Consider the following 25608-nt stretch of genomic DNA (forward strand, 5'->3'; position numbering starts at 1 on the left):
TTCTAATATTTGTAAAAACCGTAAAAAGAAACCTTTCCAGATAAGAACACCTGCTACCACTATGTAACATACAATAATTCGACTAATTGTTGTATGTTACAGTTTAAGAACTCACTGTAGCTTAGTGGTTAAGACACAGCACTCCAGAGCTAGATGATCCGGATTCAAGTCCTGCCTCTATTACATATATGTTGTGTGACCTTAAGCAACTTACTTACTCTCTCTGTGCCTTAGTTTACTTTCCTTCAGACAGGAAGTAAGGCAGACAAACCCAATTTTGTTAGAATGAGGGACAACCTACAAGATAACTGGGAAGTATTCTTCAAAGCTATCAAGGTCGTGAAATTTAAAAAAAGACAGAGGAACTGTCCTAGATTAAAAGGGACTAAGGGGCTGCAACAACTAAATGCAAAGCAGCATCTTGTGTAGGACGCTGGAGCAGAAAAGGGACGTTAGTGGGACAAGCAAGTCCCCCTTCCCTCTGGAGTAGCATAATTCCAAGGAGCATATTGGCAGCATTTTCCAGAGGTTGCCGCTCCAGTCACCCACTGTGATTATTTGCTTCGTAACACTTTTTTTTTTTTTAAGATGGGGTTTCACCATGATGGCCAGGCTGGTCTTGAACTCCTGACCTCTTGAACTCCTGACCTCAGGTGATCCACCCACCTTGGCCTCCCAAAGTGCTAGGATTACAGGCGTGAGCCACCGTACCCAGCCCACTTTTATTTTTTTTTTGAGACAAAATCTCACTCTGTGGTCCAGGCTGGAGTGCAGTGGCACGATCTCAGCTCATTGCAACCTCTGCCTTCCTGGTTCAAGCGATTCTCCTGCCTCAGCCTCTGGAGTAACTGGGACTATAGGCATGCACTACCACACCTGGCTAATTTTTGTATGTTTAGTGGAAATGGGGTTTCTCCATATTGTCCAGGCTGGTCTGGAGCTCCTGACCTCAGGTGATCCGCCTGCCTCAGCCTCTCAAAGTGCTGGGATTCCGGGGTGAGCCAGCGCACCTGGCCTTGTAGCACATTTTTTTAATTGGCTGCTGCCTGCCTTTTCCTGGCTCACTTCTTCATGTCCCACCCAGTGGGCCCTCTGTCTCCCAAATAAAGGAACTGTCGCCAAATCCTTGTCTCAGGGCAGCTCCTAGAGGAACAAAAACTAGGACTTTTCATTCCATTTTTATAAAGCACAAAAACAGGTGAAATTAATCTGTGCTATCAGAAGTCTGGGTGATGATTGCCCTCAGATGAGAGGAAGGTAGAGACTGGATGTGGACAGAACGAGGTTTCAGGGACGCTGGTAATGTTCTATTTCCTGATCTGAGTCCTGGTTAAATGACTGCATTTTTTATTTGTGAAAATTATTTGAGACATACAGTGATAATAGGTACAATTTTGGGTTGGATTATTATAACTCAATAAAAGATTTTTTAAATAATTCTGTTAGTTTTGGCAGAGAGCAGGAGTTTTTTTGTCAGGTGTTTTGTTGTTGTTTGTTTGTTTTTAGAGTTACCCAGGATCTTAATCTGTCACCCAGGCTGGAGTGCAATAGTGCAATCATAGGTCACTGCAGCCTCAACTCCCCCGCCCCCGGGCTTAAGCAATCCTCCCGCTTTGACTACCCAAGTAGCTGGGACTGCAGGCAGGAGCCACCACTCCTGGCCTCAGTTTTGTTTTTTACAGTGAAGGAATGGTAAAAATTCTTACTCATTGGCTTTTGCAGTGAAAACAGGATGATATATTTGTACAAAGTAAAACGACAAATCATTTTGATAATTATTTTTCTGGTCCACATATGGCCAGAAAGTAGGAAGAGACAAAGGCCAGAGGGATGAAAAGTTGGTTCCAGGCGGCAAAGAAGAGGACAAGAAAGAGAAGATGTAGAGATGATACGGTCCGCACAGACCAGGGAGAGAGAAAAGGAAGCAAGTGACGTTAACAAAATGTGAATACAGAAAGACAGACTTTTTATCTCCATGCTGTCGGAATGGATATAAGGATTCCTCTCCAAAGCCGAAATGCATAGGCATTCATGTAACGCCCTCTTTATTCTACATTCAACAAAGAAAAATTCCTCAAAGCTTGTTTGACATTCAATAAAGACCATTTATTTTAAGAAAGCAGCAGGGTCAATCCCCATTTACAAGGGGTAGTACATCTCTTTTCACAGCCTCACGTTTCCATCTGGTGGCCTTTTAGGATATCATGGACAAGGACTCAAGAGTTACAACTAAGGCAGGGTGGATATTTCCTACTGGCATCTGTCATGTTTGAGGGTTAAACCCAGGCCTCAGATGGGAGGGTCTGCATTTGTAAGGCAGATTGTAAGGAGAGGTGTGGGAGAAGACATCTAAACCAACCCTGTGAATTTCATTTCAGGGTGGCCTGAGCCACAACATTCACATCAAAAACAAGCATATTCTCATAATATTTATTAACCTTTGTCAGCCACTCCTACTAGGTCTTCCTATAGATATTAATGCTTAAAAAAATAACATCCAAAGTAAATTTTACTGAGATTCCAGATCAGCCTATCATTAAGTTGAATTGTTCATTGTACCGACACTGAAACATTTATTGAAATACATTACAGGGCAAGTTTAAACGGCCTAGGCACGCAAACACACATACACTCGCCTACTCCAAACTCATGTCAGAATTCTCTACTCTTCCTAAATAAAAGGCAAAAGTTTTGCTGGTATTTTTCTAAGTGTAATTTAGGGACTTAAAATGGGGCAAGAAAAATGTCTGAAAGGCCCTCCTCTCCATGCTGTGCCCTTATAAATGATAGAACAGATAGAGAAATGAAATTACTGTCTATAGAGTTGGGCTTGAAGTCATAAAGGGGGGCACCTGAGATCACAGAAATAAACAAGGAAGTTCTTAAGAAGCCATGGGAGAAGCCAAGGCCCACATAACCTGAGGCTGCACTCATCTGAGAGTGCTGTTGAATCCTGAAACTCAGGTGCAGAATTCAAAACCAGAAAACTAGTGTGAACTGAAGAAGTGCCAGATGTCTGAGGAAGCCCACCGCCATGAAAGAGAGACAGGCTGAGTGACAGCAGAGACACACTGAAGTGTGCATTAACAAGATGGAGCATTCAGTTGAGGGAGTCTTGCAGATTAAAGCACAAAGAAAAAAAAGTGAAAAGGTTAAGAGGCATAAAACCTGGATGATGACATTCAAGCTTTCATCTAGTAGGAATTCCAGAGGCAGAGAGAGAGAAAATGGGAGACAGTAGTATTTAATTCATAGCTAAAAAGATTCCCAAAAGTGAAGAAAGCTATGAAAATAGAAAAATGTTAAAAGCTACCAAAGCAGAAAAAGTTTAAAACTCAAAGAAATAAGGATCATATTTTCCTCATTAATTTCATTAGCAACACTGGATACAAGCCAATGAGACAATGTCTTCAATGAGCTGTTGGAAAATTATGGTAATTTATGCTGAATTCTCTAACCCAGGTACAGAATTATTTAAGAGCATAGTGAAACAAAGACATTTATTTTCTTTTTTGAGACAAAGTCTTGCTCTGTTGCCCAGGCTGGAGTGCAGTGGCATGATCACAGCTCACTGCAGCCTTGATCTCCCTGGCTCAAGCCATCCTTCCACCTCAGGCCCCCCAGTAGCTGGGACTACAAGAGCCTACCACCACGCCTGGCTAATTTATTTTGTTCTTGTGTAGAGACGGGGTTTCCCCATGTTGCCCAGGCTGGTCTTGAACTCCTGGGCTCAAGTCATCTACCTTGGAATTATAGGTGTGAGCCACTGCACCCAGCCCAAAGGCATTTTTGAACATTCAAGATTTAAGAAAGTTTATCACCAACAGAGTCTGTTGAAAAGAACTACTTAAGAAGTCCTCCTGCAAGGAATGACATGAATCCAGAGGAAGAAGCAGTGTGAAAAAGGTAACACTTCTCTAAGTCATCAGCCAATGCTATTGTTTAAGACTAACGTGTTGATTGCCACAGATGCTTAAAATCACAATTTAGAATTAGAATTCTGGATTATATCAACAGGAGAGTTGGGGAAAGGGAAAACAGCAGGGGGAAGTGAACATTTCTTACCTTGTTTGGGAAGAGTCTGTATGTACTGTTTGCCTTTAGATTTTGTTAGGCAACTCTATATATGGATATAAAAAATTAAGAGTAACTACTAGAAAAATAGCAATGAAATGTATAAATTTCAAACCAATAGAGGAAAAAAGATGGAACAAAGAAATTTCAATCAACCTAACAGAAAACAGGAATAGGGACAAAAAAGGAAACAGCATAATCCATAGAAAACACAAACACAGGCCAGGTGAGGTGGCTCACACCTGTAATCCCAGCACTTTGGGAGGCCAAGGAGAGTGGATCACTTGAGATCAGGGGTTCAAGACCAGCCTGGCCAACATGGTGAAACCCCATCTCCACTAGAAGTACAAATATTAGCTGGGTGTGGTGGTGGGCACCTGTAATCCCAGCTACTTGGGAGGCTGAGGCAGGAGAGTCACTTGAACTCAGGAGACGGAGGTTGCAGTGAGCCAAGATCATGCCACTGCACTCCAGCCTTGGTGACAGGAAGAGAATCTGTCTAAAAAAAAAAATGAAGATGCAAAGATAATAAAGTCCTAACAAATGAGTGTTCATAATAAATGGGCAATAAGAAAAACATGAATAAGAAATAGGCAATTCATATGAAAACACCATTCATGGAAATTAAAATTGCTAAGAAAGATAAGAAAAAATGCTGGATCTCACCAGTTCTCAAAGAAATACAAATAAAAGAGCATTGAGATGCTATTTTTACTGATCAGATTGGCAAGTATTTTCCAGTTTGATAACAGATGTTAGGCAGATTTGGGCCAACGGGTACCTCACATCCCACCAGAGGGAGTGCGTATTACTGCAGTCAATTTGGAGGGCATCTGACATATGTATTAAAACCAAAACATTTGCATGTGTGTGCGAGAAAGTATTGTGAAGACTATCTTAGCAGCATTGCTGGAAGCAGTGAGATATTGGCAACAATCCAAAGGTCCATCAATGGGAGAATGACTACATGAACCATAGTATGTTCCTACCACAGAATACTCTGCAGCAGTTCGAAATAGTTACTTAGATTCTTTTCTTTTCCTTTTTTTTTTTTTTTTGAGACAATCTTGCTCTGTCTCTAGAACTTCAGAGGGAAAACACAAGAAGGGAAATGACTGGAGCCCAGTCACTCTGAGGGCATTGGCTCAAAGAAGACTGTTCTGTTTCTCTGAGGTTCATGCCCTTTCAAGACCTGTCTGCCTACTTTTCTTTAAGTGCTGTGAGCGCTGCATTATCTTTTCCCCAAATTCTATTTTGTTTGAGTGTGCTAGTTGAATTCGGTTTTGTGCAAATAAAGAACTGCATGGGATGCAGAAGGTGTAGTAACAGCAGCCTTTTAAGTATGAAGTTGGGGGAGTGTGTTCTCTCAGGAAGCAGCAAGTGGAGTGGATAGTTGGAACAATGTGGTGAAATTGATAACGAAGTGCTGGGTAGAGAAGGGCATGGTCCCTTAAATGCCATGGAATGAAGGAAGGGAAGTGCTGGGTAGAGGAGTGTGTGGTCCCTGGCTAGGGCTCCACCCCTACAGACCTAGGTGAGGACAGGCATTTCCTGCCCAAAAGTTGCATTTCCCAAGACCACCCTGGCCTGCCACACCCCCATCCTGTGCCTATAAACACCCCAAGACCCTAGTCGGCAGGCACATTGGTGACTGGATTTTGAGAGGAGCACATCAGCCAAGGAACACACAGGTGGCTGGACTTTGAGAGGAATGCACCGACAGGCACCGGCCAGCCAACCAGCAGAAGCAGAAACACATGGAGTTTAGCTGGGCAGTCAGAGGAGAGCCCAGGCTGCTGAGAGGCCCGACACCAGGGGAAACCTTCCCACTCTATTCTCCTCTGACTTCGCCAGAGCTACCTCCACGCAGCAAAACCTTGCACTCATTCTCCAAGCCCAGGTGTGATCCGATTCTTCCAGTACACCAAGGCAAGAACCCGGGATACAGAAAGGGTCTAAGTGAGCTGGTTAACACAAGCTGCCTATAGACGGCAAAACTAAAAAAGCACCCTGTAACCCGCGCCCACTGGTGCTTCAGGAGCTGTAAACATTCACCCCTAGACACAGCTGTGGTGTCTGAGCCCCATGGACTGCCCATCTGTATGCTCCCCTAGAGGTCTGAGCAGCAGGGCACTGAAGAAGCAAGCCACACCTTCATCACATGCCTGGTGGGGCGAGAGGGAGAAGGGAACCTTTCCTGTTTCAAAACTATGGAAGTGTCAGGCGTTTGAACCAGAGCAACTGCATTTTGAGTGAGGGCTAGGAAAATGAGGCTGAGACTTGCTGGGCGGCATCCTCCGAAAACTAGGCATTGCTAGCTTCTAGACGTTTACCATTAAGGGAACAAATTAATCATGTTTAGTAAACAGACCCAGACTTGGGAGGGTCCTTATATCCCAATATCTGGAGAACAAAGGCATTCCTAATTTTGCTTTAAAGATAATATCAATTCTTTCAAAATGTTGAGAAAATTAATCCTTTATCACAAACTCTTGCAGCAGAACACATCTCCCAGTATATACAAGCATTGTCCTTAGGGTGGATGCCTCCCTCCTCTTACTTTCATCCCTTTACTTTCTTAATGAAACTTGCTCTTGTTTTGTACCCTGGACTTGCCCGGAATTCTTTCTCACGTAAGATCCAAGAACCCTCTCTTGGGATCTGGATCCGGACCCCTTTCCTGTAACAGAAGGAGGCTGATCAAGGATAAGTATAAAGACACAAGATAAATAAAAGGTCTGCTAATCAGTATTGAAGGTCATTTACATTTGCAGAATATTAATTGGTAGTGATTTCCTCCAGTAACTTTGGTACAGGAAAGGAGAAAGGGCCTGATTCAAGTTAGAATCTAGCATAGTCTTTGTCAGAGGCATAAGGTGAAGATATTAAAGGAATAAGGTGAAGAAGTTAAAGTCTAGTATCATTGGTCTCTAGGCTTAACAGTCAAGGAAAGAAAGCTAAAAGGGCAGAATGGAGGGGAAAAGGGGGCAGTGAAGGACTGGAGCTTGGGTTAGGTGAGAAAAGACACAGTGGACTAGGAAGTGGGAGAGAGACCCGAGAGTTTAAGAGGCTTCTCTATTCAGGAGAAGTTCATATTTGAAGTCACAATGTTTCAGTGATAAAGTCCAGGGTGTGGGACGTAGGTTAAGGATGTCAAGCACGTGGCGACTGAAGTTGCCCATGGTGATGGAAGATGAAATGCAAGTTTGGTAATTGGCTCGTCTCAATTTTACCAACCGAGTTCCAAGTTCTAAAGAGAGTATGTGCGTATGTGTGTGTGTTTTAATGAATGTGGGGAAAGTGGAGGAGGTTGGTAGATGGTGACCAAATAATGAAGTTCCCTTAAGACACTAAAACTTTTTTTGCAGACAGCAGTCTTCCTCTTCGCCCAGGCTGGAGTGTAGTGGGGCAATCTTGGCTCACTGCAACCTTGGTCTCAGGGGCTCAAGCAATACTTCCACCTCAGACTCCTAAGTAGCTAGAACTACGGACCTATGCTACCACGTCCAGCTAATTTTTTTTTTTTTTTTTTTTTTTGTAGAGATGGGGTTTCACCATGGTTCCCAGGCTGGTCTCGAACCCACTTTGGCCTCCCACAGTGCTGGGATTACAGGTGTGAGCCACCACGCCAACCCAGCCTTAGTGTTAGCATTGCTATATGTTACTGTACCTTATTGGCTCACAGTGTGGATTCTTGGGTCGGCCTCTTTCCTGGTTACCTAATCATGAGTAAGTTACTTCTCCTTTCAGTACCTCAGTTTCCTCAACTATAATTTGGGAATAATATTCCCACCCTCATAGTCATTGTGTGAATTAAATGAATAATGTATAAAGTGGTAAATACTGATCACTTGATAAACATTGGCCATTATTATTATTATTATTATTTTGGAGACGGAGTCTTGCTCTGTCATCCAGGCTGGAGTGCAGTGGTTCGCTTTCAGCTCACTGCAACCTCCACCTCCCAGGTTCAAGCAATTCTCCTGCCTCAGCACCCCGAGTAGCTGGGATTACAGGTGCCTGCCACCACACCAGGCTAATTTTTGTATTTTTAGTAGAGACAAGGTTTCATCATGTTGGCCAGGCTGGTCTCGAACTCCTGACCTTGTGATTCACCCGCTTCAGCCTCCCAAAGTTCTGGGATTAGAGGCGTGAGCCACTGCAGCCCGCTCTTAGCTATTATTATTATTAAAGGAGAGCCCTATATTTAAATGATTACAATACAATGTAACACTTTAGGATAAATACATAGAAAATAACAAGTCACTTAAACTGTACTTGGGATAATCAAGTTGGTATTTAATGAGGGGATAACTGAGGTGGCTACAGAAGAAAAATCCAGGATTGGGTGTGAGCAAGGTGCATGGGGCAGTGGTACGTTCGACGTTGAATGCTCAGCCTAAGTCAGGCACTGTGGAGGATGTTTACAATTTTGTCACTTTACTATCACATCCTTGCGAGATAGGTAGCTTCGTTTCACCGAGGAAAGCTCAGAAAAGTTGAAAAACTAGCCTGGGCACACACGAATGGAAAGAAATTGGGATTTTTATTTTAATAAGTAAGTTTGAGGCCGGGCGCGGTGGCTCACGCCTGTAATCCCAGCACTTTGGGAGGCCGAGGCGGGTGGATCATGAGGTCAAGAGATCGAGACCATCCTGGTCAACATGGTGAAACCCCGTCTCTACTAAAAATACAATAATTAGCTGGGCACGGTGGCACGTGCCTGTAATCCCAGCTACTCAGGAGGCTGAGGCAGGTGAATTGCTTGAACCCAGGAGGCGGAGGTTGCGGTGAGCCGAGATCGTGCCATTGCACTCCAACCTGGGTAACAAGAGCGAAACTCCGTCTAAAAAAAAAAAAAAAAAAAAAAAAAAAAAAAAAAATAAGTAAGTTTGTCTGGCACAAGGGCGACTAAGCAGAGGCAACTGCAAGGAAGTGTGAGACAGAAGAGCTGGAGCCCTGAGCTGGGACAGCAGAGGACGAATGAGAGAGTTTTATGCCTGTCATAATGAGGAGCTTGGCCTTGAATTTGAAGGCAATGGTGAGAGTGCAGAGGACTTTAAGCAGCCCCTACACAGTGGCAGCCGAGCAGGTCACAAGAGCAAGGTGATGCCCAGGCAGATCAGGGATTCTCTATCCACTGAGCGCCCGCCTGCCGGCTCCACAGCAGCGGATTTTGCTGCACGAGAAGAGGCAGCAGAGCAGGCCTTTTCCTCCGCCCACAGCGCCGACGTCGAAAGCTCCTGCTGGTAACTCCACTGGCTGCTGGAGGTCCCCACTCTCCAGACCCGCCGGACTGGCGGCCAGTGCCATTACACCGCAGCTGCCTCGGGTCTTGGGCCGCAGTGCCACCCGGCCAACCGGCCTCTGCAGCGCCCCCTGGCGTCGGCCCGGCTCGTGCAGCTTCCCACGTCCCAACCCAGCCGAGAACCCCAAACTCCAGTCCAGTTCCAGTCCGTAGCTTCCTCCCCGCAGCATCGCAGGTCGGATCACGTGGGGCGCTGTCACGTGACACCAGGTTACGCGAGGCGGTGGCGTCCGGGGCCGCTGGGCTGCGCTTCCTGGGCTGTGCGGTCCTGGCGCGCGGGGGCGGCTTCGGAGCCCACCGAGCCGGGAGGCTGGGATGGTGAGGGCGGCGGGCCAGGCAGGAGAGAGAAGGGCCTGGCATGGCGCAGCTGTCCCTGCTGCCGTCAGGCTCAGCCTGTCTTCTCGTTTTTTTCCATGCAGATGAACCGGGTGACCCCCGACCAGGAGCGGGCGCCGGCGTCCGAGCCCGTGTGGGAGCGGCCGTGGTCGGTGGAGGAGATCCGCAGGAGCAGCCAGAGCTGGTCGTTGGCGGCCGACGCGGGCGTGAGAGGCGGGCCCGGGGGACGCCAGGGCGGCAGGGGTGACCCTCGGCCTGCGCGCGGGAGGACGGGGCCTAGACTGCCCCGGCACTCGGGCTGTCGGGTTGCCTGCCCTCTTAGGAACACAGGCCACTCTTGGCCCTGAAGAATGCCAGCTTGGCAGCCCCCGGCCACTGGGGAGAGGGGCGGACCCGGACCGCGGCCCAGACGCGGCGTTCCCGTCATTGGGGTTTCTGGCAGTGCCGCTGAGCTCCATCCAGAGGGGAGATCCGTTTCCGCCACGCTGAGGGATTGCTCGGGCACTAGGGAGGCGATTCTTTTTGGGACCTGGACTAAGTGGGGTGGGAGACAAGCTAGTATGTGGATATCCTTTAGTGAGATTCTTTATGTCGGGGGCCCAGGAAGCTCCCTCAAAACTGTAATTCCAGAGTCCTAAATGAATAGGATTTTTGAATAAGAGTGGTGGCTGGTTATCTAACCCTTGCTCTGTAATCTTTGTAGACTGACAACCAAAGAGAACTTTTAAAAACAGACAGGGTTTTGCCCTGTCGCCCAGGCTGGAGTGCAGGTGGCTCGATCTTAGCTCACTGCATCCTCCGGGGCTCAGCTGATCCCTTCTACCTCAGCCACCTGAGTAGCTGGGACTATAGGCAGGCTCCACCACACCTGATTTATTTGATTTTAGTAGAGATGAGGGTCTTGCTATGCTGTCCAGACTGGTCTCCAGCTCCTGCCCCCCCCATCACTCCGCCTCAGCCTCCCAAAGTGCTGGGATTACAAGGTGAGCCACCATACCATTAGCTCACTGCCACTCTTTTGATGCGCTTTGTTAGTGATTTTCAATGTCCCTTGGTTTTACTACTTGTCAGAAGGAGCATTCTGGCAGGACACGGTGGCTCACGCCTGTAATCCCGACACTTTGGGAGGCTGAGGTGGGAGAGTCACGGGGTTAGGAGCTCGAGACCAGCCTGGCCAACATGGTGAAACCGTTGCTACTAAAAATACAAAAAAGTTAACTGGGCGTAATGGCAGGCGCCTGTAATCCCAGCTACTCAGGAGGCTGAGGCAGGAGAATCACTTGAACCCAGGAGGCGGAGGTTGCAGTGAGCCGAGGTAGCATGGATTCTTTTATGATTTGACATGAGCAGAATAGATACATGTAACATTGATACTACTGTATGTTTATGTTTTTAAAATAGCTACTACAGTTTCTACAGGAATTCTCACAGCAAACTATCTCTAGGACCCATGAAATCAAGAAACAAGTGGACGGACTAATTCGGGAAACCAAAGCCACCGACTGTCGCCTGCATAATGTCTTCAATGACTTCCTTATGCTCTCTAATACCCAGTTCATTGAGAATGTGAGTTATTTAGTTATATCATAATTATAAATAATTGTTTTTTTCAAAGCAGGAGATATTGTAATTTTAAATAACTTACTGTTAAGTTCCCTCCTTAATTTTGGCGGAAGTGTGGTTCTTGGTAATTGAAGCTTTTTTCTCTGGGATTAAATGCCTCTTTTTTATTTGTGAAGTTTTAAGTCCTTTTTTCCAAGCCTCTAAAAAAGTCTAATGATAAAATTTTCTTATATTTCAGTGCTTCCATCTTCTGTCAGTTTTGAGAGTAGTCAGCAATTGTGATGAATTGTGTGGCACTCACACCAGCTTTGTTGTGGCATGATCTGTAAGGCATGATCTGTATACCTGGTTAGACCCTCTGGACACCACATGTGGTTTCAGTTGTTGCTTGGGTTATGTTCTGGTAAATTATATTCAGGGGATATATATGTCTACTTGCAGTATTCTTAACTGAAGTTTGCGATGGCTGAACTTACGATGTGGAATCAACTATACACAGATTACTGAGCTTAAACCCATGTGTGAGTTTTGTCTATTTACTGAGTTTCTTCTAGATGGTAGGAATACATAGGTAAATTAGATAGAGCCTCTCTCTTGGCAAATAGTATAATTCTAGCCTACAACAGAAGTAAGTGTGGCTGGAGCACAGTGGAGACTTAAGAGATGAGGATGGAGAGGTAGCTTAGATAACAGACCTGTGTTTCTCATAGGGTATTCAACTTTTTGAATATCAGCATTCATTTGTGAAAAAAGGATTATTAAAGTAAGCTATCTCCTAAGATTGTTAGATATAAAGTAATAAAAAAAAATTCAGAATCACAAAATGATAAAAAAAGGCCAAGATTTAGGATAGTTAAGAGAACACCAGATAATGCCACATAGTCAACTTGTGCAGCATCTTTGTGCGTTTTTTAGTAGCTTGGGTTAAATGCCACTTCCTGTCTTTTGGAGAGCTATGCATAAAATAAAGATATTAATAAAGGTCTTAGAGATCTCTTTGCCCGTTACTTCCTTTAAGAGTAAAGGAGTACTCATGAGTTTGAAAAATAACAAGTATTCAAGTAAAATCAGTAGTTTTCTGATTGTCCACACAGAATGTCTATGCTTAGTCCTGACCGTTTATCTCACTGGAAGAGTGAGGGACTCTAGATTCTCACTTCTCTGGTGTGCACAGCCCCATGATGTTTTCATCAAGGTTAATTTGGTGTCCTTTTAAGCACTCCTGTTGTTTTCATTCTGTACCTTTCTTTCTGGATCAGGTACTTAGCACTTCTCTGCAGTCGGTACTGCAGCACCAGAGTCCGAAAGGATTTGGGAGGTTTCCTCTGTACCCACTGTGCCTGTACCAGATTGGTACTAGATTGGTATCAGATCAATACTTCAGTGGGGAGAAATGGGGAACATCATAAACTTTTTCTGAACCACAATCTTAGGTCTTCTCTTTTCTCCAGCTCTTCTTTTCTAGCCAAGTTTTCTTAGATTCTGAGTTTTCCATGATGTAGTTTTTGTGGAGTTTTTTAGTTTTTATTGTGTTTTGGTAACTGTTCTTTATTTGTGTCTACTACTAGGGATTTCCTGTTTTCCATTCATCTCTCCATCCCTTTAGTCTTAGTGTTTTGTTTTTTTTTTTTTTTTTTTTTTTTTTTGAGACAGAGTCTCGCTCTGTCACCCAGGCTGGAGTGCGTGGCATGATCTCGGCTCACTGCAACCTCCACTTCCCGGGTTCAGGCAATTCTCTTGCCACAGCCTCCCAAGTAGCTGGGATTACAGGCACCTGCCAGTAATTTTTTTTTGTATTTTTAGTAGAGGCAGGGTTTCACCATGTTGCCAGGCTGGTTTTGAATTCCTGACCTCAAATGATCCACCCACTGCAACCTCTGCCTCCGGGTTCAAGCAGTTCTCCTGCCTCAGCCTCCTGTAGTGCTAGGATTACAGGTGTAAGCCGCCGTGCCCAGCCCTTAGTGTTCAGTCTGGATGCCTCTTCGCCTTCCAGTCTGCGTTCAGAACTCTTCTCCGGATATGCTGGTTGCCACTGACAGATCTTAATTACTTCCCAGACCTTCTGTAAGGCCACATGCTATAGGCTTTTTTCATTTGTGGCAGAGCATGATGATACTGAGAAATGCTTAATAAAACTCTGAAAAAATCTACTTGCTGATACATATTTGTCAGTGATCTGGCTTTTTAATGTTTGTTTGTTTGTTTTTTTCAACCCCTGACATCAGTACTTACATATTACAATTCCAACTTGAATGATAGTGCCATTTAGTTTCATGGTAATTTTTCAAAGTTAGATAGGTTTGTGGGTTTTATTAATTAGCCTCAGAGGCAGCCACAGAGTTGCAAACTATATTATAAGTTAGTGAAACAATCCGGACTTTCTAGGGCAAGAACAGTCAGGACTTTCTAGTGCAAGAGAAATTAGTACCATTAGTAAAAGCTCAAGAGGGAACTCCTAGGGAAAAGAAATGCTAATTAACATTGGCCAGTGTTCTAGCATCTAATTAGAAGGCAACACAATTCTAAACCTTAATTAGTCTGTTAATTTAGGGATTGCATCCTGAAATACTAAGTGCCATAGTTAATGACTTTAGTTTGTTAAAAGATCTGGTGAGGGAGGATTATTTCTTTTTATTTTATTTTTATTTTTATTTTTATTTATTTTATTTTTTTTTAAAGAGAAAGAGAGAGAGAATAGGAAGGAGGAAAAAGGAAGAGAAAGAGAGAGAGAGAATGGGGAGGAGGGAGAAGGAAAAGAAAGAAAGAGGGAGAGAGAATGGGAGTATTGCTTTCTTGCCCAGGCTAGAATGCAATTTAGTAATGGGTATTGAAAACCTCTTGTATACTGATAATTATACTTAATGATGTAGTCAGGAAGGAATAAGGGAAGAAGATAACAAACAAACAGCCAACCAATATTTCATTTAAACCTATGAAATGCTATGCGATTACTCAGGAGTTATTTACTTCCAATTATATAGTCACCTTTGGAATAGGTGTGAGGTGGTAATGTATGTTTTGTGTATTTGAAGTGGAGAGTTCTATAAATGTTTATTAAGTTTACTTGTTCCGGGTCTGAGTTCAAGTTCTGAATATCCTTGTTAATTTTCTATCTCATTGATCTATAGAATCATTAGCTCTTCTTTTTGCATTGATCCTTTTGCCATTATGTAATGTCATTCCTCGCCTCTTTTGACCTTTGTTGCTTTAAAGTCTACTTTATCAGAGGCGAGAATTGCATCTCCTGCTTTTTGTTTATTAGTTTATTTTTACTCTCTGTTTGATTGGTAAATCTTCCTCCTTCTCTCTGAGTCTTTGTGTATTGTTGCATGTAAGATGGGCCCGGATGCAGCATACCGATGGGTTTTGGCTTTTTATCCAATTAAAATATATATAAGTTTAATACCGGCATTTGATGCTAGCTGGCTGTTTGCCCATTAGTTGATGTAAATTTTTTATTGTGTTAAAGTTCTTTGCTTTTTGATATATTTTTGGAAAGGCTGATATTGGTTGTTCCTTTATATGTATAGTGCTTCTTTCAGAAGCTCTTGTAAAGCAGGCCTGGTGGTGGTGAACTCTCTAAGTACTTGTTTGTTCGCAAAAGATTTAATTTTTCCTTCGCACATAAAGCTTAGTTTGGCTGGATAGGAAATTCTGGGTTGCAAGTTATTTTCTTTAAGGATGTTAAATATTGGTCCCCACTCTTTTCTGGCTTGTAGGGTTTCTGCTGAGAGATCTGCTGTAAGTCTGATAGGTTTCCCTTTATGGGTAACCTGACCTTTCTCTCTGGCTGCCCTTAGTATTTTCTCCTTCATTTCAACCCTAATAAATCTGGCGATTATGTGCCTTGGGGTTGGTCTTCTTGAAGAATATCTTTGTGGTGTTCTCTGTATTACCTGGAGTTGAATATTACCCTGCCTTGCCAGGTTGGGATAATTTTCCTGAATGATATCCTGAAGAGTATTTTCCAACTTGGATTCATTCTCTTCATCACATTCAGGTACACCTATCAAACGTAAATTAGGTCTTTTCACATAGTCCCATATTTCCTGGAGACTTTGCTCATTCCTTTTCATCCTTTTTTCTGCATTCTTGTCTTCTCGTTTCATTTCACTGAGCTGGTCCTCGACTTCTGATATCCTTCCTTCTGCTTGATCAATTCGACTGTTTAAACTTGTGCATGCTTCGTGAAGTTCTCGTGTTGTGTTTTTCAGCTCCATCAATTCACTTATATTCTTCTCTAAATTGTCCATTCTCGTTAACATTTCGTCAAACCTTTTTTCAAGGTTCTTAGTTTCTTTGCATTGGGTTAGAACAAGTTCTTTTAATTCACAGAAGTTTCTTATCACCCACGTTTTGAAACCTGCTTCTGTTATTGGAACACACGTGTAATCTATTAAGCCTTGCTCCGTTACTGATGAGGAATTGCAATCCCCTGTAGACGGAGAGGCATTCTGATTTTGAGTATTCTCTACCTTTTTAGGCTGGTTTCTTCCCTTCATTATATATTTGTCCATCTGTCGTCTTTATAATTACCGACTTTCTAACTGGGTCTCTGATGTCCAAATTGTTGATTCCCTGCGCCGAAATCTGAGCAATCCACTGAGCCGGCCAAAACAGCGGTGTTAAGATTGATGGTGCTTTTCTGCCCGGGAATCTCCGGACTCTGCACCAAGAACTGGCGTGCTAAGGCACCAGCAAAACCGCCACGCCGGCCACAAGAGTCGCCCTGGTGACCCGTGGAGCTCCTCCACTGGGAATCTCCTGGTCCGTGAGCAACTAATATTCGTCTGAAAGTGTGGCGTCCTCTCGTTCTTTGCGCTTTCACTGGGAGGTACGTGCCCAAGCTGCTAATCATCAGCCATCTTGGATCTCTCTCCGGATTATTTCTTTTTAAAGTCAATTGTTTCAAAATCTTAGGTTTGTAAAATTTTTTTTTAATTCCAAAATTAAGTAAATTAACCCATTTATGCCAGAGGTTACAAATTATTTTGTGAAAAATCAGACCTTGGCAATGACCTTGAGCAGTAGGGTATACATAACTCCCACAAGCTTAGCATTCCAATAATGGAACACTAGGCATAAATGGGTTAATTTTCGGCCGGGCGCGGTGGCTCAAGCCTGTAATCCCAGCACTTTGGGAGGCCGAGGCGGGTGGATCACGGGGTCAAGAGAAGTTAGCATTGGTTATCTGCTGTGTGCAAAGTTCTTGAGATGCTAGTCCTGCTCACCCTGAAAAGATCCCATGGGTTTTAGGTCCCATGGGTTTGGTTTCTTAAATGTTGTATTTGACTTTCTAGCTGCAGGCTTCTCATAGGTAACCATGGTAGCTGCCAGGTCTCAAAGTCTTACTTTTGAAATTTACTTACTTTTTTGGAGTCCTGACTTTGAAAATTACCAAAATAATTCCTGATCTTTATAGAGCAATTAGGAAAAGTGAGAAAAAGAAAAATCATCTGACATTTCCTCAGCTAGAGGGGAGCCTCTCAATGTTTAGCACATATATATCTATATATAGATAGAGATTCTTTTTTTTTGAGACAGAGTTTCACTCTTGTTGCCCAGGCTGTAGTGCAGTGGCACAACCTTAGCTCACTGCAACCCCCGTCTTCCTGTTTCAAGGTATTCTCCTGCCTCAGCCTCCCGAGTAGCTGGGATTACAGGCACCCGCCACCATGCCCAGCTAATTTTTATATTTTTAGTAGAGACAGCGAAGGGTGGAGGGTTCAGGCTGGTCTCAAACTCCTGACCTTGTGATCAGCCCGCCTCAACCTCCCAAAGTGCTGGGATTACAGGTGTGAGCCACTGTGCCCAGCCCTAGCACATACATTCTAAGTCTATTTCCCATGCAGACGTCAGACTTAAAAGAATTGCACTTAAAAAAAATCAACTACCCCAAATTAACCAACCATTGAACGTTTCATTGTATTACTTTATGTTCTTTTTTTTTTTAACTTTAACCTTTTCTTTTTTTGTTGTTTTTTTGAGATGGAGTCTCACTCTGTCGCCCAGGCTGGAGTGCAGTGGTGCCATCTCAGCTCACTGCAACCTCTCCCTCCCAGGTTCAAGTGATTGTCCTGCCTCAGCTGCTGAGTACCTGGGACTACAGGCGCATGCCACCATGGCCGGCTAATTTTTTGTATATTTAGTAGAGATGGGGTTTCACTGTGTTAGCCAGGATGATCTCGATCTCCTGATGTCATGATCCACTTGCCTTGGCCTCCCAAAATGCTGGATTACAGGCATGAGCCACCGTGCCCAGTCAACTTTAACCTTTTCTAGATGACTGTGTGTGTGTGTGTATTTGCATTTGCAGCCTACTTTTGTTAATGTGAATTTACTTAACACATCTTTGAGACTTTTGTGAACTTCATTTTTTTGTTCTTAAACCATATAATAATCCTCCAATATTAAATGTTATTTATGAAATGTTTCATAAGTATTGAAAAGTTTAGAGAGAACCCACAAGTGCTAAGTAGATGCAGCACCTAGCATCAGTAGTTTCATATTTTGCCACATTTGCTTCAAAGGTGCCAACCCTCCGTATTTGTCCTTAACTCTAATCATTTTGGATGGGGATTCATTGGTATCTCTGGCTTTTTTATTCTTTTTTTGTTTTTGAGGCAGGACCTCCCTCTGTTGCCCAGGCTGGAGTTCAGTGGTGCCAACGCAGCTCACTGCAGCCTCAAACTCCTGGGTTTAAGCCATCCTCCACCTCAGCCTCCCGAGTAGCTGGGACCACAGGTGTTCACTGCCATGCCTGGTTAACTTTTAATTTTTTTTACCTAGAGAGGGATTTAATTTTTATCCCTCATAGATAACCTTTATTGTGTAGTTCTTTTCTTCACTGACTATTGTATATGAATGTTTGTGTGTATTTGAAAATAAAATCAGGCCTCCATGGAATTGTGGGTCTGTTTCTGCCCTCTGCTGTTTGTTTTGTTTTTACGCTGTCTGCCAGTATCATAATCTTAAACACTGCAGACTTCTTATGTCTTCACAGGGCAAGTCCCTATAATCTCTTCCTATTCAGAATTGTCACGGTTATCAGTCTTTGGCTTTTTACTTTTCTGTGTGAATTTGAGGGTTATCTTTTATTTATTTATTTTTTATTTTTTTGAGATAGAGTTTCACTCTTGTTGCCCAGGCTGGAGTGCAATGACACGATCTCAGCTCACTGCAGCCTCCACCTCCCAAGTTTAAGAGATTCTCTTGCCTCCTGAGTAGCTGGGCTTACACGCCCCGCCACCATGCCCAGCTAATTTTGTGTTTTTAGTAAAGATGGGTTTTGCCATGTTGGCCAGGCTGGTCTCAAACTTCTAACCACCTTGGCCTCCCAAAGTGCCTGGATTACAGGCAGGAGCCACGGCACCTGGTGGGATTATTTTACTATATTGTGCCACAGAATATTTTATTAGCTTTTGATTGGAATTGCATAGAATTATAAATTTGGTGTTTGTGACTTTCTGCTGGAAATCTTGATACCAAGGACATTCTGATGTTTGCATTTATGATAATTTTCATTGGAGCTAAATTTCAATAAGTAGAAGTTTGGGTCAGAGGATGTGATCATTGAAAAACAACATTGTTTGATCAGATTGACAGATATTTTTAAATGGGTGGACAGCAGTAATCACTGGCAAAGATTTGGGTAATGGGCACTTGAGCATACTGCTAGTGACAGGGAATTCTACACATTTGTGCATAGAATCTGGAAATGGCTATTAAAATTAAAACACCAGTTTCAGCTGGCCACAGTGGCCCACACTGTAATCCCAGCACTTTGGGAGACCAAGCCCAGTGGATCACTTAAGTCAGCCTGGCCAATGTTGTATCCAGGTGAGTTATAGAAGAAACACCATGCTCTGAGTTTCAAATTAAGAGTCCTTTATTCTATCAGCCCGGAGGAAGGGGCTTGATTTCCCTTTATACCTTAATTTAGGTAGGGGAGGGGGAGCCTAGCTGAAGCAGAATTTTACAGAAGCAGAACAAGCAAGTTAGATAAGGAAGCTGGTAACCAGTGGGCAGGAGGTTCCCAAGATTGTTGGTTGCTAAGGATATTTCCATACAATCAATCACAAAGGAAGCTATTCACAATAGCCGGTAGACTTGCCAAGCAGGATATGGTTACAATGGTTACAGGTACTGTGAACAGTGTGAACCACTTTCAACTGTTCAAAGCTTTGTGTGCAGCTTGACCCAGTAAGGTGCCTGAGGGGGCCGAGGCAGGAAGGGAGAAGCCAAGCTGGAGCCTACTGCCAAGATGGAGTCAGTTAGGCTAACACAGGCTAGGTTATGGCACCAACATGGTGAAACCCCATCTCTACTTAAAAAAAAAAAAGCAAAAAGAAATTAGCTGGATGTGGTTGTGCATGCCTGTAATCCCAACTACGTGGGAGGCTGAGGCAAGAGAATTTTTTGAGGCTGAAAAGTGGAGGTTGTAGTGAGCCAAGATCATGCCACTGCGCTCCAGCCTGGGTGGCAGAGCTAGACTCTGTTTCTAAATAAATAAATAAATAAGCAAGAAGGGTAATAGAGTTCTAAATATGTACACGTGTCTGCATATATTTGTGTAAGAGCCTCAGGAAACAAAAAGCACACACACCAAGCTTGAAACGGGTATTCCAAGGATCAGGTTGTGGGTAGGGAGGGAACTATTTTAAAATACATCTCTTCGACATGTGCCTTTATATTGACTTAAAATTTAAACAGTGAGATAGAATTCACATACCATAAAATTCACTCCTTTAAAAAGTATGCAGTCTGGTGGATTTTAGTGTACTCAAATTGTAATAATGGCCACTGTCTAATGCCAGAAGATTTTCATCGGTTCATTTATATTGACTTTTAATTTATTTCTTCTTAAAAAATTTTTAATTTCATTTTATTTCTGAGGTAGGGTCTCACTTTGTCACCCAAGCTGGAATGCAGTGGTACGATCAGGGGTCACTGCAGCCTTTACCTCCTGAGCTCCAGTGATCCTCCTGACTCAACCCCACAAGTAGCTGGAATTACAGGTGCACACCACTACACCTAGCTAATTTTTGTGGGGGTTTTTTTGTTTTTTTTTTTGGGGTATCGATGAGGTCTCACTGTGTTGCCCAGGTTGATCTTGAACTCCTGAGCTCAAGTGATCCCCTCACCTGTCTCCGAGAGTGCTGGCCTTACAGACACAAGCCACTGTGCCTGGCTTATATTGACTTTTTATAAAAAGTATGTTGTACTTGAGTCGTTTTTAAAACATAAAAATAATTAAAAAAAAAAAAAAAAACAAGAATCACAGTGATTTGTCAGAGCGGTGGGTCTGTTCTGGAAAAGAGAGTTTTGCCTGTCCGTGCTGTCGGGGTCAGTCAAATGCCCAGCCTTTCTGGAGAGTCAGTGGTAGATTTTTCTCTCTGCTTTCATACAAATGGGATAATAAAATTGTATCAGCCATTTTAAGCAACTGAATGAAAATAAATTTTGCCTTTACCATTTTCATTGTTCAGAATCCTAAAGTTCTTGCTTCTTAGTTGATAAATTACACCAGTTAACATTTTCTGTAGCCTAGGGTGAGAATACTGTATCACTGCCCGTCAACATTATAGTTAAATGAAAAGGTGTGAAAACATATCTTACTGTTTTGCAACTCTTGGTTTACAAGGAGGTTAAATTTTCATCATGTTTCCTAGTCATTTTGTAGCAGGAGCGGCCGCGGGAAATGGATCTCTCGGACACCAAATACAGGAGGAAGGTTTATTCGGCCGGGAGCAAAGTGGCATACTTGCCTAACAGCCAAGCTTGCCTAACAAAGGGAGGTTCAGCCTATCAGCCTTTATATAGGCTTATATTTTAGATGTTACACGTGGAAGAATCTTAGGTTCATAGTTTTAGGACTCACATGTGAAAAGGTTTCTGGTTTGATCTTGTTTTAAGTAAAAATAGTGCCTTCTGGAGAGTTGTCCCAGAGGCCTAGCCTGTCACCTATAGGAAGGTAAAACCAGAGGTGCCAGTCAGTCAACGTTTTCTTCTATTGAAATACAGCATGATAGTCAAAGGGGAAGTTGATCTGAGAAGCCTGGGTCTCCCTCTTCAATTTGTATTTGAAAACAATTTTTTTTTTTTTTGGTGAATGGACTATTCACAGATACCCACTGGTAGTGGCATACTGGCCTCAGCCCTTTGTTGTGTCCCCCCCACCCCCCAACAGAGTCTTGCTCTGTCACCCAGACTGGAGTGCAGTGGTGTGATCTTGGCTCACTGCAACCTCCGCCTCCCAGGTTCAAGCGGTTCTCCTGCCTTAGCCTCCTGAGTAGCTGGGATTACAGGTGTGTGCCACCACACTCTGCTATTTTTTTTATTTTTTAGTAGAGACAGGGTTTCACCATGTTGGCTGGGCTGGTCTTGAATGTCAGACATCGTGACCTGCCCACCTTGGCCTCCCAAAGTGCTGGGATCACAGGTGTGAGCCTCCGCACCCAGCCAAGCCCTTTGTTGAATAACCATTTCCTTCTCCATCTTTGTCCTTATTTACTGTGTATTTAATTCTTGTATTGTGATTTATTTCCAATGACATGTTCACCTTTTAACATGGAGTTTTCTTCCATATTTAGCGTGTGTACGATGAAGAAGTGGAGGAGCCAGTACTCAAGGCTGAGACAGAAAAAACAGAGCAGGTACTTGTATGAAATCACTCTTCAGCTGAGTTTCTGACTTGGAGAAATGTTGAGATCGATGTATTATGAGGGTACTAGGGATGGTGGGTTGGGGAGGGAAAGGGAGGTACTGCTCCTGACAGCAGCCCAAAAGGGGATTCTTTCCTTTGTTTCTGAAATGTAGTGTATTAACTAATACAGAGATCAGATCCTTGAATTCTGGCATAGGAATAGAGTAGAAGTCAGCAAACAACTTGTGTAAAGGGCCAGATAGTAAATATTACAGATTTGGAGGGTTACAGAGGTCATTTTTTTGCTGTGGCTTCCTGTGTTACAGATGTACTGACCCACTTCCTCCTGAGGTCTTCTCACACCAGAGCCCAAAACACAGCTAAGAGGTTCTGGGTCACACTGACTTCTTAGCACTCCAGCAGAGATTCCTTTTTCTTCCACTCAGGAAGGCACAATGGACTGTGAATAAGTTTATTATGGGAGTAGCTTTGAATTCACTGTCATTTATTCAGAAAATATATATCACCTGTAAAGGTTGGTGCTTTGTCACAATTATTTCTTGTGACAGATGAAGCTGTTAGACTACGAAAGGGTATTAGAAACCAGCTGTAGCTCTGCCTGTTCTCAGCTGTTTTTTTTTTTTTAAACAGTTTATATTAAAAACAAATTTTTTTTCTTTTTTTGAAATGGAGTCTCGCTCTGTTGCCCAGGCTGGAGTGCAGTGGCACAATCTCAGTTCATTGCAACCTCTGCCTCCCGGGTGCAAGAGATTCTTCTGCCTCAGCCTCCAAGTAGCTGGGACTACAGGCCCGTGTCACCATGCCCAGCTAATTTTTTTGTATTTTTAGTAGAGACAGGGTTTCACTGTGTTGGCCAGGCTCGTCTCAAACTCCTGACCTCAAATGATCCGCCTGCCTCGGCCTCCCAAAGTGCTAGGATTACAGGCGTGAGCCACCGCACCCAGACAACCCCCTTTTGATGTAGAACAAATTTATAAAATAATTGTAATTGTCCACTGTTTTTTTGTCTTTTTAAACTATAATGGAAAAATGAGACCTCTGGGTATTTTGTTCCAAGTCTTAACTCCTAAAATTACCCAAGAGACCCTTAACCAAGGCTCGTGAGATAGTCATGGTGAATCTGAGAGTATAGACCTGTTACTCCTCCAGCAGTGGGGAAGTAGCGTGCCATTCATTGTTAGGATACTTCTCCACACAGTAGTCGCACCTCTGCTTTTGTAGATGATGACTGACCTTGGAGCTCTGGGACCTTAAGTAGTTCATTGCATGTCTAGAAAGGGGCAAACTTGGGATTTAAAACTTGCAGTCTTTTTTTCTTTTTTTTTTGGAGATGGAATGTTGCTCTGTAGCCCAGGCTGGAGTGCAGTGGTGCTACCTCAGCTCACTGCAGCCTCGAACTTCCGGGTCCTGGTTCAAGCAGTTCTCCTGCCTCAGCCTCCTGAGCAGTGGGATTACAGGCACGTGCCACCATGCCCAGTTAAGTTTTGCATTTTTAATAGAGATGGGGTTTCACCATGTTGACTAGGCTGGTCTTGAACTCCTGACCTGGCGATCTGCCTGCCTCAGCCTCCCAAAGTGCTGGGATTACAGGTGTGAGCCACTGTGCCTGGTCAAAACTTGCAGTCTTACTCCAAAGTCTGTGTCAAGGCATTCAGCAGAATTTGACTTTGTTAACATTTTTAATTAATTTTTTTGGAGCTCGAGGCTAGGCTTTAGAGAACATTCACGGTATTCTCTTGGGGCGGTATCAGTATATTGGAGACCCATACTGCATGATATTTGTTTTGTAGGAGAAGACTCGGGAGCAGAAAGAAGTAGATCTCATTCCTAAAGTCCAGGAGGCTGTGAACTATGGCTTACAAGTATTGGACAGTGCCTTTGAACAACTTGATATCAAAGCAGGAAACTCAGACTCAGAGGAAGATGAGGCTAATGGGCGGGTGGAACTGATCCTTGAACCAAAGGTAAAGACATTCAACTTAAATATTTAGTGTGCACCTGTTATGTTTGGGCTACTTTACTTGGGCACACGATTAGTAAGTAATGGAGTTAACGTTTAGGAAGTGAGTATGTCACTTAGTCTCACATTGACTCCACTAGAAAGACTCGCTTTTCCCGAGCACTGATGGAGTGCAAGGCAACATGTCAAGTTGGGGGTGCAAAGATGCAGGGCATGGCTTCTGCTCTCGAGGTGTGTGTCAGAGGTCTGGTGGGAGAGTGAAGACATTCATACCAGTAACCATTATAAATGCTCTGAGAGAGAATTGACTTCCAGCTGGAACTTTGGGGCAAAGATGATATTTGAATTGGGATTTGAAGGATGGGTAGGCTGGAGAGAGATAGAGAGTATTGGGAACCTGAAATTATGTAGCTTGGGCTAAGGAAGACTGCAGAAGAGCTGAAAGGCATTTGGGTTGTTTCCAGTTTGGGCAGTTATTAAATATAAATGAAGCTGCTGTGAGCATTCCTGTCCAGGCTCCCTCCTAGCCTAGTGAGTGTTGGTTGCTTGACTACGCCTTTCACCCACATTGTTCAGGGAGATAAGTGGGGCAACACAGAGTCTCGGTGGTGAACACAGAAAGTTGCTACAGTGATTTTGAGAAAGAGCCCTTGTGACACACAGGGCCTTTTGAACTAAAACATGCCACAGAACCAAACTTTTTTTTTTTTTTTTTTGAGACGGAGTCTCGTTGTGTTACCCAGACTGGAGTGCAGTGGTGCAATCTCGGCTCACTGCAGTCTCTGCCTCATGATTCAAGTGATTCTCTTGCCTCAGCCTCTTGAGTAGCTGGGATTATAGGCACCCACCACTACGCCCAGCTAATTTTTGTATTTTTAATAGATACAGCAGAGGATGTTTCACCATGTTGGCCAGGCTGATCTTGAATTCCTGACCTCAGGTGGTCTGCCCGCCTCAGCCTCCGAAAGTGCTGGGATTACAGACGTCAGCCACTGCGTCTGGCCTGAACCACAGACTCTTCTCGTCATTCTTTAGCTTCACATTTCTCTTCCAGTTCAAGCTTTGCTGTGTCACACCGAAGTGAGGCAGATTGTTTGGCACTGAGCAGCCCACTTGCTGTTTGGCTTTTTACTGTATGCCTTTAAAAGTCAGCCGTGGACTCTGGGAAATGTATTGCCTGGGCCACACTTGATACTTCCAAGACAACACAGCGCTTTCTCTTTTTTTTCCCTGGCAGAAAAGCTGTGCAGGTACACTTTTCTTTTATAGGAGGATTTGGAAATGTTTCTGAGTCAGTGAGAATTAGTCCAAATTCACGCTGTCTTTGCTTTATACTCCATTGGTTGCTGTGACATCGTTGACCCTTTACATTAACCCTCCCAATCTTTCTGTTCTTGTATGAAACATCAGAATTATTCTCCCCTGCTCCAGGGTCCTTTGACAAGGAAGAGTTATTATTGTCAAAGAGCCATGCCTTACAGGGGACAGGGCAGCTTTTCCTCCACCAGTGGAGGTAGGAGGCTGTCCAAGCGTGGAGCACTTTCTAGATTCTACTTTTTTTTTTTTTGAGACAGTTTTGCTTTTGTTGCCCAGACTGGAGTGCAGTGGCATAATCTCAGCTTACTGCAGCTTCTGTCTCCTGGGTTCAAGTGATTCTCCTGCCTCAGCCTTCTGAGTAGCTAGGATTATAGACATGTACCA

At 43.7% G+C, this 25608-nt stretch overlaps 1 protein-coding gene across 5 annotated transcripts in view; it reads left to right on the top strand.

The window, feature by feature from the left end:
- Positions 1 to 9786: 9786 nt before the first annotated feature.
- The window catches only part of WASHC2C (WASH complex subunit 2C), a 64475-nt gene continuing 48653 nt past the window's right edge, over positions 9787 to 25608 (top strand). For all 5 annotated transcript variants that reach the window (XR_010340074.1, XM_064370067.1, XM_064370068.1 and 2 more), the window contains exons 1-4: positions 9787 to 9924; positions 11120 to 11284; positions 21874 to 21936; positions 23738 to 23911. Coding sequence is in view for 4 of the 5 variants with exons in the window: in XM_064370067.1 (XP_064226137.1) it covers positions 9796 to 9924; positions 11120 to 11284; positions 21874 to 21936; positions 23738 to 23911 (531 nt within the window). In the remaining variant the exon portion in view is untranslated. The remainder of the gene's footprint in view (positions 9925 to 11119; positions 11285 to 21873; positions 21937 to 23737; positions 23912 to 25608) is intronic.

Source organism: Aotus nancymaae, unplaced genomic scaffold, assembly GCF_030222135.1.
Source record: "Aotus nancymaae isolate 86718 unplaced genomic scaffold, 86718_ANA_hifiasm-v0.15.2.pri h1tg000099l, whole genome shotgun sequence".
NCBI classification, from domain to species: Eukaryota; Metazoa; Chordata; class Mammalia; order Primates; family Aotidae; genus Aotus; species Aotus nancymaae.